Genomic DNA, 16051 nt, shown 5'->3' on the forward strand with positions numbered 1-16051 from the left:
CCTACATTTGTTTGTATTTGTCACATCAAATTGAAATTGCTAGTTAGTTTATTATTTTCCACTAGCGAATGGGTTGGCAAACTAGTCCATGGGCAAAATCTGGCCTACCACCTGTGTGTTGTAAATGAAGTTTTCTCCCACAACCATGCTCATGTGTTGTATATTGTCTGTGACTCTTTGCCCTACAGTGACAGAGTTGAGTAGCTGGCAGCAGAGACTGTATGGACCCCAAAACCTATAATATTGTCATCTGGCCCTTTACAGAAAATGTTTTTCAGTGCTTGCACTAGCTTGTAAGTTTCCTGAAGAAAAAACTTGTTTATAATGACCCTGCACCTAGCGTAGTGCTTCATATATAATAGTGAATAAGGAAATGGATGAATTAGAAATCCTTCAGAGTTGGCCCTAATTAATACGTGTTTAATATTTAGCTATAACAGGTTATATTATTAAATGTGGTAATTTTTTGTTAAAGTGAGTTATGCCAGTGTAGTCAGGCAATAAATATATCATCTTTTTGTCTTTCCTGTTTGTTAAATTATATGACTCAGATTGTTGTTTTTATTAATGGGCAATGACAGTAATTTAATTTGACTTCTTTCTTTGAAGTATGGTTTATTTAGTTTCTCCCGATGGTATGGAATCGGTGAAAAAGTAAAACACCATATAACTGCTTTCTTAATTATTTTGCCTCCTTATGGTTATGGTTCTCAAAATTACAATAGAGTAGGTGGTAAGTGTGTGAAAGGTGACTTACGAGAAGCAGGGATTAGCTCAAAATAAAGCTCACCACAGGCCTATCTCCGAATTAAAAAAAAATTACACACACACTTACATACGCACAGGTAAATAGATTCTAAATAAGAATTTTAGCTGACAGACCATAGCCACACATTAAAGCATGTATTCACCAAAGATCAAATAAGATTAGTATCAAGAATTTGAAGCCAATTTAATATAAGGAAAATTATTAATCATTTATCATTTAACTAAAATGTTTGAAATAATATATCAACATACATTAGTATATCATTTAATAACATATAATGTTCATTTCTGATAATATGCTAAAAAGCAAAAATACAATAAGGGATACTTATGTGAAATAGAAGGGAATTAGGTGCTCTCTGTCACCACTTGCGTGCAGCAGTTTTGGACATCTGTAATGAGCTATGAAACAATGAAGTATGAATATTGGGAAGGAGTAGAGAAAACCATTTATTTGTGGAGACTATATTAATCGAGGGCTTTCAAAGAAATATAATGGCGCATAAGAATATGCATAAATAATGCATGAATGAATAGGTTGATGAAGATTATTGCTGAAGTTCAATGTCAGAAATAAAGAACTTTTATTCTTCTTGCCTGTGAAGATGAAGTATTTTAAGAATAAGATGTCCCACATGGCTTAGTGTATAATACCAGTTAAAATTCTAATATAGTTTGCATAAGTTGCGGAAGTGATAGGGAAATTTATGTGGAAAACTTTGCAACAAATGCGATGATTTAAAACAAGTAAAACAGCAACACTGGGGCAGAGGCTTTAGCCGACTTCAAAAGAATCCTAATATGTAATGATACAAAATGAGTAATAATTTATTTAATCAAAATAGGACAATGGGAATAGGAAGTGCAGAAATGAATCAAAATTGGCACTTCATATTATTTATTGAATTAATGACGTTGCTTCCCTGTGCAAGTCATTTTTTTAAGAACATAGAATCATGTCAAATCATATCATGACACAGATGATAGAATTAGTAGACAAGACTTTACTAGAGTTATTATCACTATATTCCTGTGTTCAAGAAGGTAAAGGAAAATATGAGCCTGGTGAGGGGATACTTGGGAGATACAGGATAAAAAGACATCAATCAGATTTCTAGAGATGAAAATCCCAATGCCTGAAATTTAAAAATGCACTGGAGAGAATTAGACATTTCAGACAAAAGACTAGTGAACTGGAATATGTAGCAGTAGAAACTGTCCGAAATGAATCACACAGAGAAAAAAAAAATCTACAAAAGAGAAAACAGAACATCAGTGAGTTTTGAGGCAAAATCATATATTCTAATATTATGTACTTAGAGTCTGTGAAGAGGGGACACAAAAACTATTTCAAGACATAATGACTCCAAATTTTCCAAATATGGTAAAAACTGTAAACATAGAAATCCAAGGAGCATGTCCAACTGAGCTCATGGTCACTCCTATTCCCTTCTCCTTAGCCTCCTCTAGATACCTGTGTGCCACCCCTTTCCTCCACACCCTGGCCACCAGATTTCAGGACTACTGCCTCCTGTGGTGACTCTCCGTGACCTTTTCAGTGACTTCATCACCGCTCCCTAGACCACAGACAGGCCCTGACACGTCTTCCTGGCTTCACTGTCTAGTTTCCCTTCACACTTGTTATGACCAATTCTTTCTCACAAGGTTCTTGCCTAATAGATGCCCTTTGCTGCAGGCTCCTCAGCCTCATAAGCCTCAAAAATGAAAAAGAAAAAAAAAATCTGACACTAAACACTGTGGAACAAGGAAGAGATACAAGAGTTCTCCCTTTCCTTATAGTCTGGCCGCTCCCAGCCTAGGCCCAAACCTGTGGGGTTCCAGTGTTCATCTACTACCTGGGGCCAAGGTACAAGCTGCTGCCATCAAGAAAGAAGCCTGAATGCTGATGAATCTCAGGGAGAAGAGCACTTTCTAACTGCAGGTCTTCTCTCCAGCAGCTGCAGGCGGGTAGGGTGTGCCTGCACACAAGACTTGGGGCTAGGAGGGTTCAACAGGATGCACCGGCCAGTGAATACAGGTGTAAAAGGGGCCTTTGTCCTGGCCAAATCCCAGCACATGCCAGAACTAGGAAGAAATGTCAGAGCCAGATGGTGCTCAGAACCACTGTCGGACGCTGTCATGATACAGCTATTTATCCTTTATCATTAAATATAAATATACTGAAAAAAATTATGAGAGAACTAAAAATTTAAACATAAGAAAAACTCTTAAATCATAAGAGTAGACTTACCTAACTCTAGTAAGAAGATGTTTCCTATTTATAAAATAGGAACATCAGTTTCAAATTTGATAAATTTAGTAGAAAATATAAAGTAGGCAAATGTATTGGTAATAGGCAGATGCACTGGATAATACACATTGGTAATAGGTAGATGCATTGAATAATACACATAATATTAGCTGCTTAATCCAGATATATATAGATCTATAAAGATGATACCTGGTTTTATTGAATAGACTTGTTCATATAAGAATCAGCATACATAATACTTGGTAAGTTTTTTTTTTTTTTTTGAGACAGAGTCTCGCCCTGTCACCCAGGCTGGAGTGCAATGGCATGATCTTGGCTCACTGCAACCTCCACCTCCCAGGTTCAAGCGATTCTCCTGCCTCAGCCTCCTGAGTAGCTGGGATTACAGGCATGCGCCACCACGCCCGGCTAATTTTTTGTATCTTTAGTAGACACGGGGTTTCACCATGTTGGCCAGGCTGATCTTGAACTCCTGACCTTGTGGTCCACCTGCCTCAGCCTCCCAAAGTGCCGGGATTATAGGCGTGAGCCACTGCACCCGGCCACTTGGTGAGTTTTGACACCACAGTGCTGTCTAGGGAAAACTCTATAACTGTGTTTTTTCTCTACTCTCACATGACAATAATCATCCACACAGAAGAAGACTTCTGTGACAAAACGTTTGGAGGTTTTTCCCCACACACCAAGCAGCAGACACAAAGCTGCTCCAATTCACTTCTGACACGATCCACCTGGAGATAGTGTCAGATCCCACAAGTTGGGTGCTCAGTCTCCAAGGCTGCCTCATGCCACACCAGTTGCAAGTCTGGCCCTCTGGAACTTCTGACCAACTGGCTTCAAATTGGGGTTTCCACAACCCCCTCTTTGGGTTTAATTTGCTGGAATAGCTCATAGAACTCAGGGAAACACTTAACCAGTTTATTATAAAGGATATTGCAAATGATGTGGATGAAGAGAGAGGGCAAGGTATAGGGGAAGGGGTGTGGAGCCCCTGCGCCCTCTCTGGGGCACCATGCTCCAGGAACCTCCATGTGTCCAGCCATCTGGAAGCTCTCTGAACCCATTTCTCTTGAGTGTTTTCTTTTTTGTTGTTTGTTTGTTTTTGAGACGGAGTTTTGCTCTTGTTGCCCAGGCTGGAGTGCAATGGCGTAATCTCGGCTCACTGCAACCTCTGCCTCCCAGGTTCAAGCAATTCTGCTGCCTCAGCCTCCTGAGTAGCTGGGCTTACGGGTGCCTGCCACCATGCCCAGCTGATTTTTGTCTTTTTAGTAGAGACAGGGTTCCACCATGTCGGCCAGGCTGGTGTTGAACTCCTGAACTCAGGTGATCCACCCACCTCGGCATCCCAAAGTGCTGAGATTACAGGCGTGAGCCGCCATGCCCGGCCTTTCTCTTGGGTTTTTATGGAGACTTCCTGACATCACAATTCTGTCCCCCAGGATATAGGGCAGGACTCTCACTGGGGAGGGTCTTAAGACCCACAATCAGAAAATCCAGGAAAGATTAGAGTCCTGGCTTGGGCCAGGTGAAAGGAGGGCAGGAGAAGGTCAGAGACCTTCCCCTGAGGCCTCACACACCCAACATGATAACAAAAGACTAACGAGAGGAAAACTTATGTATATATCATCACACTACAGATGCTAAGCTCTTTATACCTTATCTCTGAATATTGTTATCCTCATATTAGTGATGAGGTTTACAAAGGTAGATAATTGTGCCAAAGCGATACAATCTGCATTTGACAGAGCCTAATTTAGCCTCTCTCAATTGCTGAAGCCTACCTTCTGAAGCCTATTTTATGACTACGTAAGAACGTGCACTTCCTGAGATAACCAAAGAAATAACAAACACCTGTATAGCACTTACTATGTTATAGGCCGAGCACTTTATATATATTAACTCATTTAATCCTTACAACAGTTCATGGATGTCAATATTATTGTTGTAATTTTACAAATGAGGAAATTGAGGCATAAAAACGTTTAGCTTGCACACTTAATCAGTATGTTATTATGCTCAATCTCTGAAATAAAATTTAACTGTAAGATGTAACTCTTCTTTATGGAAAGAAAGGAACACTTATACACTGTTGGTGAGAGTGTAAATTAGTTCAGCCATTGTGGAAGACAGTGTGGGAATTCCTCAAAGACCTAAAGACGAATGCCATTCAACCTAGCAATCCCATTACTGGGTATATACCCAAAGGAATAGAAATTGTTCTATTATAGGGACACATGCATGCGTTAGGTTCATTGCAGCACTATTCACAATAGCAAAGTCATGGAATCAACCCAAATGCCCATCGAAGATAACCTGGATAAAGAAAATGTGGTACATATACACTATGGAATACTATGCAGCCATCAAAAAGAATGAGATCATGTCCTTTGCAGGGACGTGGATGGAGCTGGAGGCCATTATCCTTAGCAGACTAATGCAGGAACAGAAAATCAAATAACACATGTTCTCATTTATAAGTGGGAGCTAAATGATGAGAACACATGGATACACAAGAGGGGAACAGCACACACTGGGGCCTATAAGAGGGTGGGAGGAGGGGCAGGATCAGGAAAAATAACTAATGGGTACTAGGCTTAATACCTGGATAATGAAATAATCTGTACAACAAACCCCCATGACACAAGTTTACCTATGTAACAAACCTGCACATGTACCCCTGAACTAAAAAATATATATATATAACGTAACCATTACAGAAGTAAAATGATCAAATATAATGTGTCACTGAGAGGATATAGGCACAATTTTGTTTGTATCAAAAATATTTTTGAAGTGCACTTTGCTCACAAACATCACCAAAATACATCATAACTTTTCATGAGATCTATTGCAAGAAATAATTGCAAAGGTAAAAATGTTCAAAGGTGTTAATATGCTGTTTGTAATAATGAGAAAAGATAAATAGCTGGTAGACCCACAATCGGAATAGTGAAGAAAATGAACATCAGCCAAGTTCTTGGACTTTGCTGGCATTGTTTTAGTCATTATACTTGATTGTTTCAAATTTATTCCCTGCAATAACTATGACGTAGGTGGTGATATCATTTTTATGGAAGAGCAAACAGGGTCAGTCTAATATAATTGACCCAGATTTTCTAGAAATATTGGGCCCTTAACCATAGCATCATGAGCATGGTGCAATATTATATGTCATTAACAATGATAAGTATGGAGATATAGAAATCTATGCATATTTTAATTAATAAAACCTTCAATATATTTGTACCATTGTAATCTAGAAATTGTTAAAAGAAGTTGTAGGAATTTTACTTGATAGAATTATTTGGTTTACTGATAGCTTTCTTCTTCTTTTTTTTTTTTTTTTTGAGAGATGAGGTCTCACTCTGTCACTCAGGCTGTAATGCAGTGGTGCAATCATAGCTCACCACAACCTTGAACTCCTGGGCTCAAGCAGTCCTCTTGCCTCAGGCTTCCAAGTAACTGGGACTACAGTCGTGCACTACGATGCCCAACTAATTTTTTATTTTTTGTAGAGATGAGCTCTTGCCGTGTTGCCCAAGCTGGTCTCAAACTCCTGGGCTGAAGCTATATTCCCACCTTGGCCCCTCAAAGCAGTGGAGTTACAGGCACGAGCCATCCCCAGCCAACTGTCTTCTATTTGCATATAAAATAATTTGCATATAAAATAATTTTGCATATAAAATGATTTTGCATATAAAATAATTGCATATAAAATATGCAATATATTATATATATAAATATATATATTTAAAATGTGTACATTAGGACTAGGACATTTGTCTGTTCTACTTGGCACTTGGCTCTTAAAGCAGATTTATGTATTTTTAAATTGTGAACTTATACTTTAGGTCTAGAGAAATGTAGGGAATTGTTGCTGTTCTCAGTTAATAGGAAGGTTTGATTTGGTAGGAAGCCAGTATAATGTAGTAGTTCCTTCAACTCTATAGTCAGACAACTAAGGTTTGAATCTTCACTTCACTACTAGCTGTGTGATATTTGGAAGGTCTTTTTTGTTTGTTTTACTATTTCCACTACAATTATTTTTTAATGAGAGAATTGATGTAAAGGTTTAGCAAGTCTGGCATAAAGTCTTAAACTAGCTACTGTTGTTATCAGTAGACATTATCACTTATTATAAAACTTTTAAGAGTTGGTTTTACTTGAGACCAGAATTGAGGTCTGTTAGACTACATTAGTTGTCTGTCTATTCCTGCCTAATTAACTGCCAGACACTTAGTGACTTAGCTCAACCACCATTTTATTCACCAGCTCACAGTTCTTTGGGTTGGTAATTTGGGCTCAGCTCAGCTGGATATTTGGCTGGGCTGGGCTAGGTTCTGCTGTTCTTTGTTGGCCTCTCTCCAGGGGCTTGTTTATAGGTGAAGAGTATCTAGCTGAGCCTCAGGCTCCTAATTCACACAGCATCATTTCTGCTACATTTTATTGGTTAAGTCACGAGGTTAGCCCAGATTCAAAGGGTGCGCAGTAGAGTTCACCTTTCGATGGGAGTTTCTGCAAAAGACTTTCTAATCATTTTAAAATTTGCCATATAAACAAAATAATGGAAAACCCTATTTCATACTGATTAAGATCAATAGGTTGAAGTTTGACTTTTGTTAGGGAGTAAAAAGGTTACATTTGATTGCCAGGACACTGTTAAAAGACTCAATAATACAACATTTATAAAAAATCAACTTTGATATAATTGATAACTAAAATTTTAAAAATACTCTTTTAGAAGTTAAATTGGTCTTTTTAGAAAATCTGAAATACTCAATAAATTAAAATGAAGACAGAATTAAAATGAGGACATAATTTTGATTTATCCCTAAAAGATAAGGTCACTTGTGACAAAGTAACCAAATACAGTTTTTCTAATCCTGAAGGGCAATTTTTTAAAGTTTGCAAACCTAATACCATATAGTAGTCAGCGCATTTTTAAAAACTGTTATAGTATTTAACCTGTTTAATCTTGTCAGATTATATACTAAGAATAATTTGTGTCAAATACAGTAGGTGGCACTGTGATAAAACTTTTGTTCCTCTAAAGAGTTGCGTTCAGGCTTCATCTGTGTATACTCTTCTACCTGTGGTGTTGCTAAAAAAAAAAAAAAAAAAAGGATGTTTCTAAATAAGGCAAGTCTGAACAGAATGTAGCAACTTTGTTTAACTTAATACTCATTTATTTACAACTTTTTTTTAAACAAAATTAAGTACAGTACTGTTAGTGTTCCTTGAACTAAATTCTACCAGCAGTAAAAATGGAGTTCAGTATAATTGATCCAGAGGCACAGATCTTAATTTCTCAAAATAGTTTCATATGTATTCTCACTTCACATAAGTTATTCTAAACTTCTCATTCTTAATAACCAGGGTTTTAAATTATTTATTATGTAAGCTGAAACAGCAAAAAAGAAATGCAACATGAAGCTACAAAAGAGTACATTTTAATACGGTGATTCTGTTGTACTTTCAGTATTTCATGGTGCTCTTGAGTCTTCTCCTTTAAACAGAAATCTCAGTGTAAAAATTTTTACTTGGATAGCATGAGCAGTTTTTTTATTCCTCTGAATAGCATTTTGAAAGGTGAGTTTTAGAAAACTTGATTATTGTACGTTAAAAGCACAAGGTAAGACTGTTGTAAGCGTAGGGACTTGGGTTGTGTAGTGTACTGAAGTGTAATGATGCAACTATCTTACTACTACATTTGCATTGATTCTGGTTAAATTAGTGCTTCCCAGTCCTGGCATTGCAGGTTTCTCAGTCATCTGTGGGACATCTTTAAGAAGGTTTCAGGGATTCTGATTCAGGATTCGTCACAGCGCTGGCCTGGTTAAAATCTTGCTGCCATTTTTAATGGCAGATGTGTCATGAAAAGTGACACACCAGAGCGTATTTCATCTTCTTGAAATTATCTTTGGTCTTTTGTTTCAGCTTTACTAGGAGACAGAAATCCTTATTTAAAATTCATTTAGCGTGTTTGTATAAATTACATTTTGAAGTAGGTAAACATTTAGGAAGCAGCAACAAAAAACATAGTCTTAGAAAGCTTTTATAGAGATAGAAATACTAAGTTTTTGGAAGCATTTAGTAGTATCAAATATGGAAAATAAACATGTGTGATACTAATAAGCATTGTTTTTCTTCCTTAGTATTAAAAAATGCGGCTTAGTTGTTATTTTGGTGTTAAAACATGAAAATTCTAAATGAAATTTACCCTGTCATAGTGTCTCCTCTCTCCTTCCCCCTTCCAGTTCTGACAAATTGGTTAGAATCTAAATTTAGACTGTGATCTCTTATTTGATTTTTGTTTCTCTTTTAAGTTAAAGTAACGACATTGCTTTTTTTACCTTCTGTTTCTGATTGCCACCTAAACTAGCAAAACTGCAGTTGATTGTACATAACTATTTTCCAGCTGATTACCTGGCTCAGGCATTCGATTCTCTTTGTTTGGACTTGAAGACAGAAGAAGGAAAAACCTTGTTTTTGGAGTATCAAGCTGTTCCAGTAATATTAAGTCATCTAAGAATATCCAGTAAAGGACTACTGTCTAATGTTATTGACAGTTTGCTACAGATGACGGTGGAATCTAGTAAGTTTTTAAGTTCTATATGTGTAAAGAAAGCAGGATGATTTTTCTGTCTTCATCTTGTCTGCATGTATAACTCCACATATCAGATACTATTGCTTTTTTTCTTTTGAGACAGAGTCTCGCTTTGTCACCACGTTGGAGTGCAGTGGCACAATCTCAGCTCACTGCAACCTCCAACTCCCTGGTTCAAGCAATTCTCCTGCCTCAGCCTCCTGAGTAGCTGGAATTACAGGCACACGCCACCACGCCCAGCTAATTTTTGTATTTTTAGTAGAAATGGGGTTTCACCATGTTGGCCAGGATGGTCTCTATCTTCTGACCTCGGAATCCGCCAGCCTCGGCCTCCCAAAGTGCCAGGATTACAGGCATGAGCCACCACGCCCAGACTATTGCATTTTTAAATGCTTAAGAATATTTTTGATGCTATTTAATTGAGTCATTAATAATATCACTAAAAAATTAGGTAAGTTCTCCAGGGACTCCCCAGCTAAACACAAGTAGAACTGAGACTTAAAGCCAGATCTCTGACTCTAGACATAAGGCTTATTCTGCCGAAGCACTGTAACTAGGTTTTCCAGGTTTATTTTCTTCTGTCCCAAAATGTCCTATATTGTCTGATATGTTTTATCAACGTTTTTAGCTATTTGTAACTGTTAAAATATTGGACTTATAGTTGATGACTAGCTACCTAGATTAGTAATTGTGGAGTTTTGTATTTCAGTTTACTAATGTAAGGAGTAGAATGAAAAGTGAAAAGTTAGTGAACTGAGGGATCCAGTATTACTTCAGTGCCTAGATTCCCAACTTGTTTCACAGGGATTTTTCTTTTAATGAGAAAAACAAAAGTCATACCAGATGCAAATGTCTGTTCATTAGAAACAAATCTTTCTGAATATGACAGAGATGACATCTTTCTCATTGTCAAAGGAAAACAAAATATAATTTTATGAAATAGTTGACCTGCTTGGGTGAAATGACAATTGTGGTACTGCAAATGCAAATTTGAAAAAATTCTATTAGATGAGATAGTCAACAGTCATTCACATTAGTTGACCATTGTTCAGGTTAGTCTCAAATTCACCCGGGTGCAGTGGCTCATGCCTGTAATCCTAGCACTTTGGGAGGTCAAGGCGGGCAGATCACTGGAGGTCAGGAGTTCAAGGCCAGCCTGGCCAACATGGTGAAATCCTGTCTCTACTAAAAATACAAAAATTAGCCAGGCATGGTGGTGTGCGCCTGTATACAATGCCAGCTACTCAGGACACTGAGGCAGAAGAATCGCTTGAACCCAGGAGGTGGTGGTTGCAGTGAGCCAAGATTGTGCCACAGTATGCCAGCCTGGGTGACAGAGCAAGTCTCTGTCTCAAAAAAAAAAAAAAACGCTGTGCCCTTCTTGTTCAAATTAATAAGCTGTATCTAATGGTGATCACTACTAAAGCCATATTGTTTTTCAGTGATGAGAAAAATTTGGAAGTTTGGAAATGGGTGAATCTTTGATGATGTCTGTCTGAAGAGCATTTACTTGCTTGAATTTTACTGTAAATTCAGTGCCTGTTGGTCAGCTAGTACAATTTATTAGAGGGATGAAAGATCGATCAAAGTGTAGCAAATACTTCTTTAGCTGTTGGTTTTTCATTTTTCTAGGTTTGAGATTGGAAACCCCTTTTACCATGTATTTAATTTTCTCATGCTATTTTTTTTTTTTTTTTTTAATTTTAGATTTAGCGGGTACATGTGCAGGTGTGTTACATGGATTTATTGTGTGATGCTAACTGAGGTTTGGGCTTCAGTTGAACTCGTCACTTAGGATAATGGCATCCAGCTGCATCCATGTTGCTGCAAAGAACATTATTTCATTCTTTTTTCATGGTTGCATGGTATTCCATGGTGTATATATACCACATTTTCTTTATCTGATCCGTCATTGATGGGCATCTAGGTTGATTACACATCTTTGCTATTTTGAATACAGCTGCTGCAATACGCATGTGAGTGCAGGTATCTTTTTGGTAGAACAATTTCATTTCCTTTGGGTATATACCCAGTAGTAGGATTGCTGAATCGAATGGCAGTTCTATTTGACTTTTTAATAATAGCCGTTCTGACTGGTGTGAGATGGCATCTCACTGTGGTTTTGGTTTGCATTTCTCTGATGATTAGTGATGTTGAGCATTTTTTAATATACTTATTGGCCACTTGTATGTCTTCTTTTGAGAAGTATTTGTTCGTGTCCTTTGCCCACTTTTTAAGGGGGTTGCTTTTTCTTGTTGATTTGTTTGAGCTCCTTGTAGATTCTGGATATTAGTCCTTTGCTGGATGCAGAGTTTGCAAATATTTTCTCCCATTCTGTAGGTTGTCTGTTTACTCTGTTAATAGTTTCTTTTGCTGCGCAGAAGCTCTTTATTTTAATTAAGTCCCAGTTGTCAATTTTTATTTTTATTGCATTTGCTTTTGAGGACTTTATCTTAAATTTTTCACCTAGGCCAATGTCCAGAAGAGTATTTCCTAGATTTTCTTCTAGGATTTTTATAATTTGACATCTTTCATTTAAGTCTTTGTTCTATCTTGGGTTAATTTTTGTATATTGTGATTTTCTTTGTTGAAAATCAGTTGGTTGTAGGTATGTGACTTTGTTTCTGGTTTCTCTATTCTGTTCCATTGGTCTATGTGTCTCTTTATATACCAGTACCATGGTGTTCGGTTACTATAGCCTTGTAGTATAGTTTGAAGTCAGATTAACATGATGCTTCCAGCTTTGTTCTTTTTGCTTAAGATTGTTTTGGCTATTTGGGCTCTTTCTTGGTTCCATATGACTCTTCAAATTTTTTTTTCTAATTCTGTGAAGAATTATATTGGTAATTTGATAGGAATTGTGTTGAATCCATAGATTGCTTTAGGCAATACAACCATTTAAATGATCTTAATTCTTCCAGTCCATGAGCATGGAATGTTTTTCCATCTGTTTATGTCATCTGTGATTTCCTTTAGTAGTGTTTTATAGTTCTCCTTGTAGAGATATTTCACCTTCCTGGTTAGGTGTATTCCTAAGCATCTTGTGTGTGTGTGGCTGTTGTAAATGGGATTGCACTCTTGATTTGGTTTTCAGCTTGAATGTTATTGGTGTATAGAAATGATTTTTTTTCTTAAATATGTTGTTTTGATGTAAGCTACTGATTTTGTACATTGAATTTGTACCTTCAAACTTCACTGAAGTCATGTTTCAGGTCTGGGAGTCTTTTGGCAGGATCTTTAGGGTTTTCTAGATATAGAATCCTGTTGTCAGTGAACAGAGATAACTTGTCTTCCTCTTTGGATGCCTTTTCTTTCTTTCTCTTGGCTGATTGCTCTTGCTAGGACTTTAGTATTTTGTTGTAGGAGTCGTGAAAGTGGACATACCTGTTTTGCTCCAAATTTTAGGGGAAACTCTTTTAACTTTTCCCCATTAAATATGATATTGACTGTAGTTTAGTCATAGATGACTCTTATTGTTTCGATGCCTAGTTTGTTGAGGGTTTTCTTTTTATCCTAAAGAGATCTTGGATTTTATCTAACGTTTTTTTTGTTTGTTTGTTTGTTTTTTTTTTTTGAGACGGAGTCTTGCTCTGTCGCCCAGGCTGGAGCGCAGTGACCAGATCTCGGCTCACTGCAAACTCCGCCTCCCGGGTTCCCGCCATTCTCCTGCCTCAGCCTCCCGAGTAGCTGGGACTACAGGCGCCCGCCACCTCGCCCGGCTAGTTTTTTGTATTTTTTTTTGTAGAGACGGGGTTTCACCGTGTTAGCCAGGATGGTCTCGATCTCCTGACCTCGTGATCCACCTGTCTCGGCCTCCCAAAGTGCTGGGATTACAGGCTTGAGCCACCGCGCCCGGCCCTAACGTTTTTTCTGCATCTGTTGATAAGATCATATGGTTTTTGTTTTTAATTCTCTTTTTACATTTACTGATTTACGTATATTGAATCATCCTTGCATCTGAGGAATAAAGTTCACTTGATCGTGGTGGATTACCTATTTGATGTGCTACTAGGTTCTGTTTGCCAGTATTTTGTTGAAGATTTTTGATTCTGTGTTGATCAGGGATATTGGCCTATAGTTTTCTACTTGTGTTGTGTCTTTGCCAGATTTTGGCATCAGGATGATACTGGGTTTTGGAGTGAGTTAGGGAGGAGTCCCTCCTCCTCGATATATTGGAAATAGTTTCAGTAGAATTGGTATCAGCTCTTACTTTGTTCATCTGGTGGAATTTGGCTGTGAATCCATCTGGTCCAGGACCTTTTTTTTTTTTTTTTGGTTGGTGAGGTAAGGGTTTTATTACTGATTCAATTTTGGAGCTCGATACTGGTCTGTTCAGGGTTTCAATTTCTTCCTGATTCTATCTTGTGAGGTTGTATATTTCTGGGTAATTATCCATTTCCTCTAGATTTTCTAGTTTATGTGCATAGAGATGTTCATAGTAGTCTCCGAGGATTTTTTTTTAAATTTATTTCTGTGGGATTAGTTGTAATGTCACCTTTGTCATTTCTGGTTGTGCTTATTTGGATCGTCTCTCTTTTTTTCTTTGTTAATCTAGCTAGTGGTTTATTGATCTCGTTTATCCTTTCAAAAAACCACATTTTCATTTCGTCGATCCTTGTATAGTTCTTTTAGTCTCAACTTCATTTACTTCTGCTCTGTTTTTATTATTTCTTCAGCTAGCTTTGGATTTAATTTGTTCTTTTTTTTCTAGTTCCTGTAGGTGTGACATTAGGTTGTTAATTTGAGATTTTTCTTTTTTATGTAGACATTTAGCACTATAAACTTTCTTCCTTTTTTTTTTTTTTTTTTTTTTTTTGAGACAGAGTCTTGCTCTGTCAGCCAGGCTGGAGTGCAGTCGCACGATCTCGGCTCACTGCATTCTCCCCCTCCTGGGTTCAAGCTATTCTTCTGCCTCAGCCTCCTGAGTAGCTGGGACTACAGGCGCACACTGCCACACCCAGCTAATTTTCAGATTTTTAGTAGAGTTGGGGTTTCACCATATTGGCCAGGCTGGTCTCAAACTCCTGACCTCCAGTGATCTGCCCACCTCAGCCTCCCAAAGTGCTGGGATTACAGGCGTGAGCCACCGCGCCTGGCCTAAACTTTCTTCTTCACACTGTTTTTACTGCATCCTAAAGGTTTTAATATGTTATATCTTGATTTTCATTGTTTCACAGAATTTTTTTTATTTCTGCCTTAATTTTGTTGTTTACCCAAAAGTCATCTGGGAGTAAGTTCTTTAGTTTTCATGTGTTTGCATGTTTTTGAGAGTTCCTCTTTGTATTGATTTCTATTTTTATTCCACTGTGGCCCAAGAGGATTCTTGGTATGATTTCAGTTTTGTTTGTTTGTTTGTTTGTTTTTGATTTGTTGAGACTTTACTGAGCATGTGGTCAATCATAGAGTACGTTTCACATGCAGATGAGAAGAATATATATTCTGTGGTTGTGGGAATGACCCATGCCACTTAAAAAAAGGAAAAAGTTGCTGCAAAAGAAATCTCGATGGAATTTATTTGCAAATGGGTTATCTTATCTTACTAAATGGCATTGCTGACCAGCCTTGTGAGGTGCCATGTTTCAAAGCATTGTGTTTACAGTGCTCTAGGAAGTGCAGAGCTTCCTCAGGAGTCTTCACAGGCTGGGAGGTGGTGTCAGTGGGCCTTACTCCAAGTGCCTGTGACTGGTTCCCATTGCATATGATGGGGGATTTTGGATTTTCAGATTAGGGATGCTCAACCTGTATAATGTGGTGATTACAGTTAATAACAGGTATATTACATACTTGAAAATTGCTAACAGAGTACATTTTAAATGTTACCACCACAACAAAGCAAATATGTGAGGTAATGGATATGTTATTTAGCCTGATTTAGCCATTCCACAATGTCTACATACTACATGATATTGAAATATATTGTACATGGTAAAGATATATAATTTTCATTTAATTAAAAAACCAACAGATATCCCAGAAAAATATATCTTTGCTATCAAAGATACATAACTATTTTGTATCTTTTTTTCTACAGACGGTTTTTTTGATGTTGGCCACCTTTTCTTTTTTTTACATGGTTAGATACTAGTGCATATACAGTTGCATATTTGCAAGTAGGCTATGTTTATCTGTTTAAAATGCAAGAAAATCCTAGGAAATATTACAAGGACATACTTGAGTTGTTCTGTTTAAATTCTTTGTGTCAATTTGGGTAAAAAATAATAAAGATAACAAAGAATCAACAAAAACTTTGTACCATACTCCAGGCATTAATGTTGTTCTGCAAATCTAGAACTTACTTCTGAACATATCCATATTGTTTAGTTGCAATATTAGGTTGTTAATTTGAGATCTTTCTATCTGATGCAGGTACTATTTTTCATTGACAAGTTTTTCTTGATTTGAAC

The 16051-nt window shown here is 37.3% G+C and overlaps 1 protein-coding gene across 7 annotated transcripts in view; it reads left to right on the forward strand.

Annotated features, from left to right (window-relative positions):
* CCDC138 (coiled-coil domain containing 138) overlaps positions 1–16051 on the forward strand; it is a 128250-nt gene that overhangs the window by 58729 nt on the left and 53470 nt on the right. For all 7 annotated transcript variants that reach the window (XM_015113095.3, XM_077958985.1, XM_028832285.2 and 4 more), the window contains one exon: positions 9459–9635. In XM_015113095.3, the coding sequence (XP_014968581.3) occupies positions 9459–9635 (177 nt within the window). The remainder of the gene's footprint in view (positions 1–9458; positions 9636–16051) is intronic.

The sequence above is a fragment of the Macaca mulatta genome, chromosome 13 (assembly GCF_049350105.2).
Source record: "Macaca mulatta isolate MMU2019108-1 chromosome 13, T2T-MMU8v2.0, whole genome shotgun sequence".
Lineage (NCBI taxonomy): Eukaryota > Metazoa > Chordata > Mammalia > Primates > Cercopithecidae > Macaca > Macaca mulatta.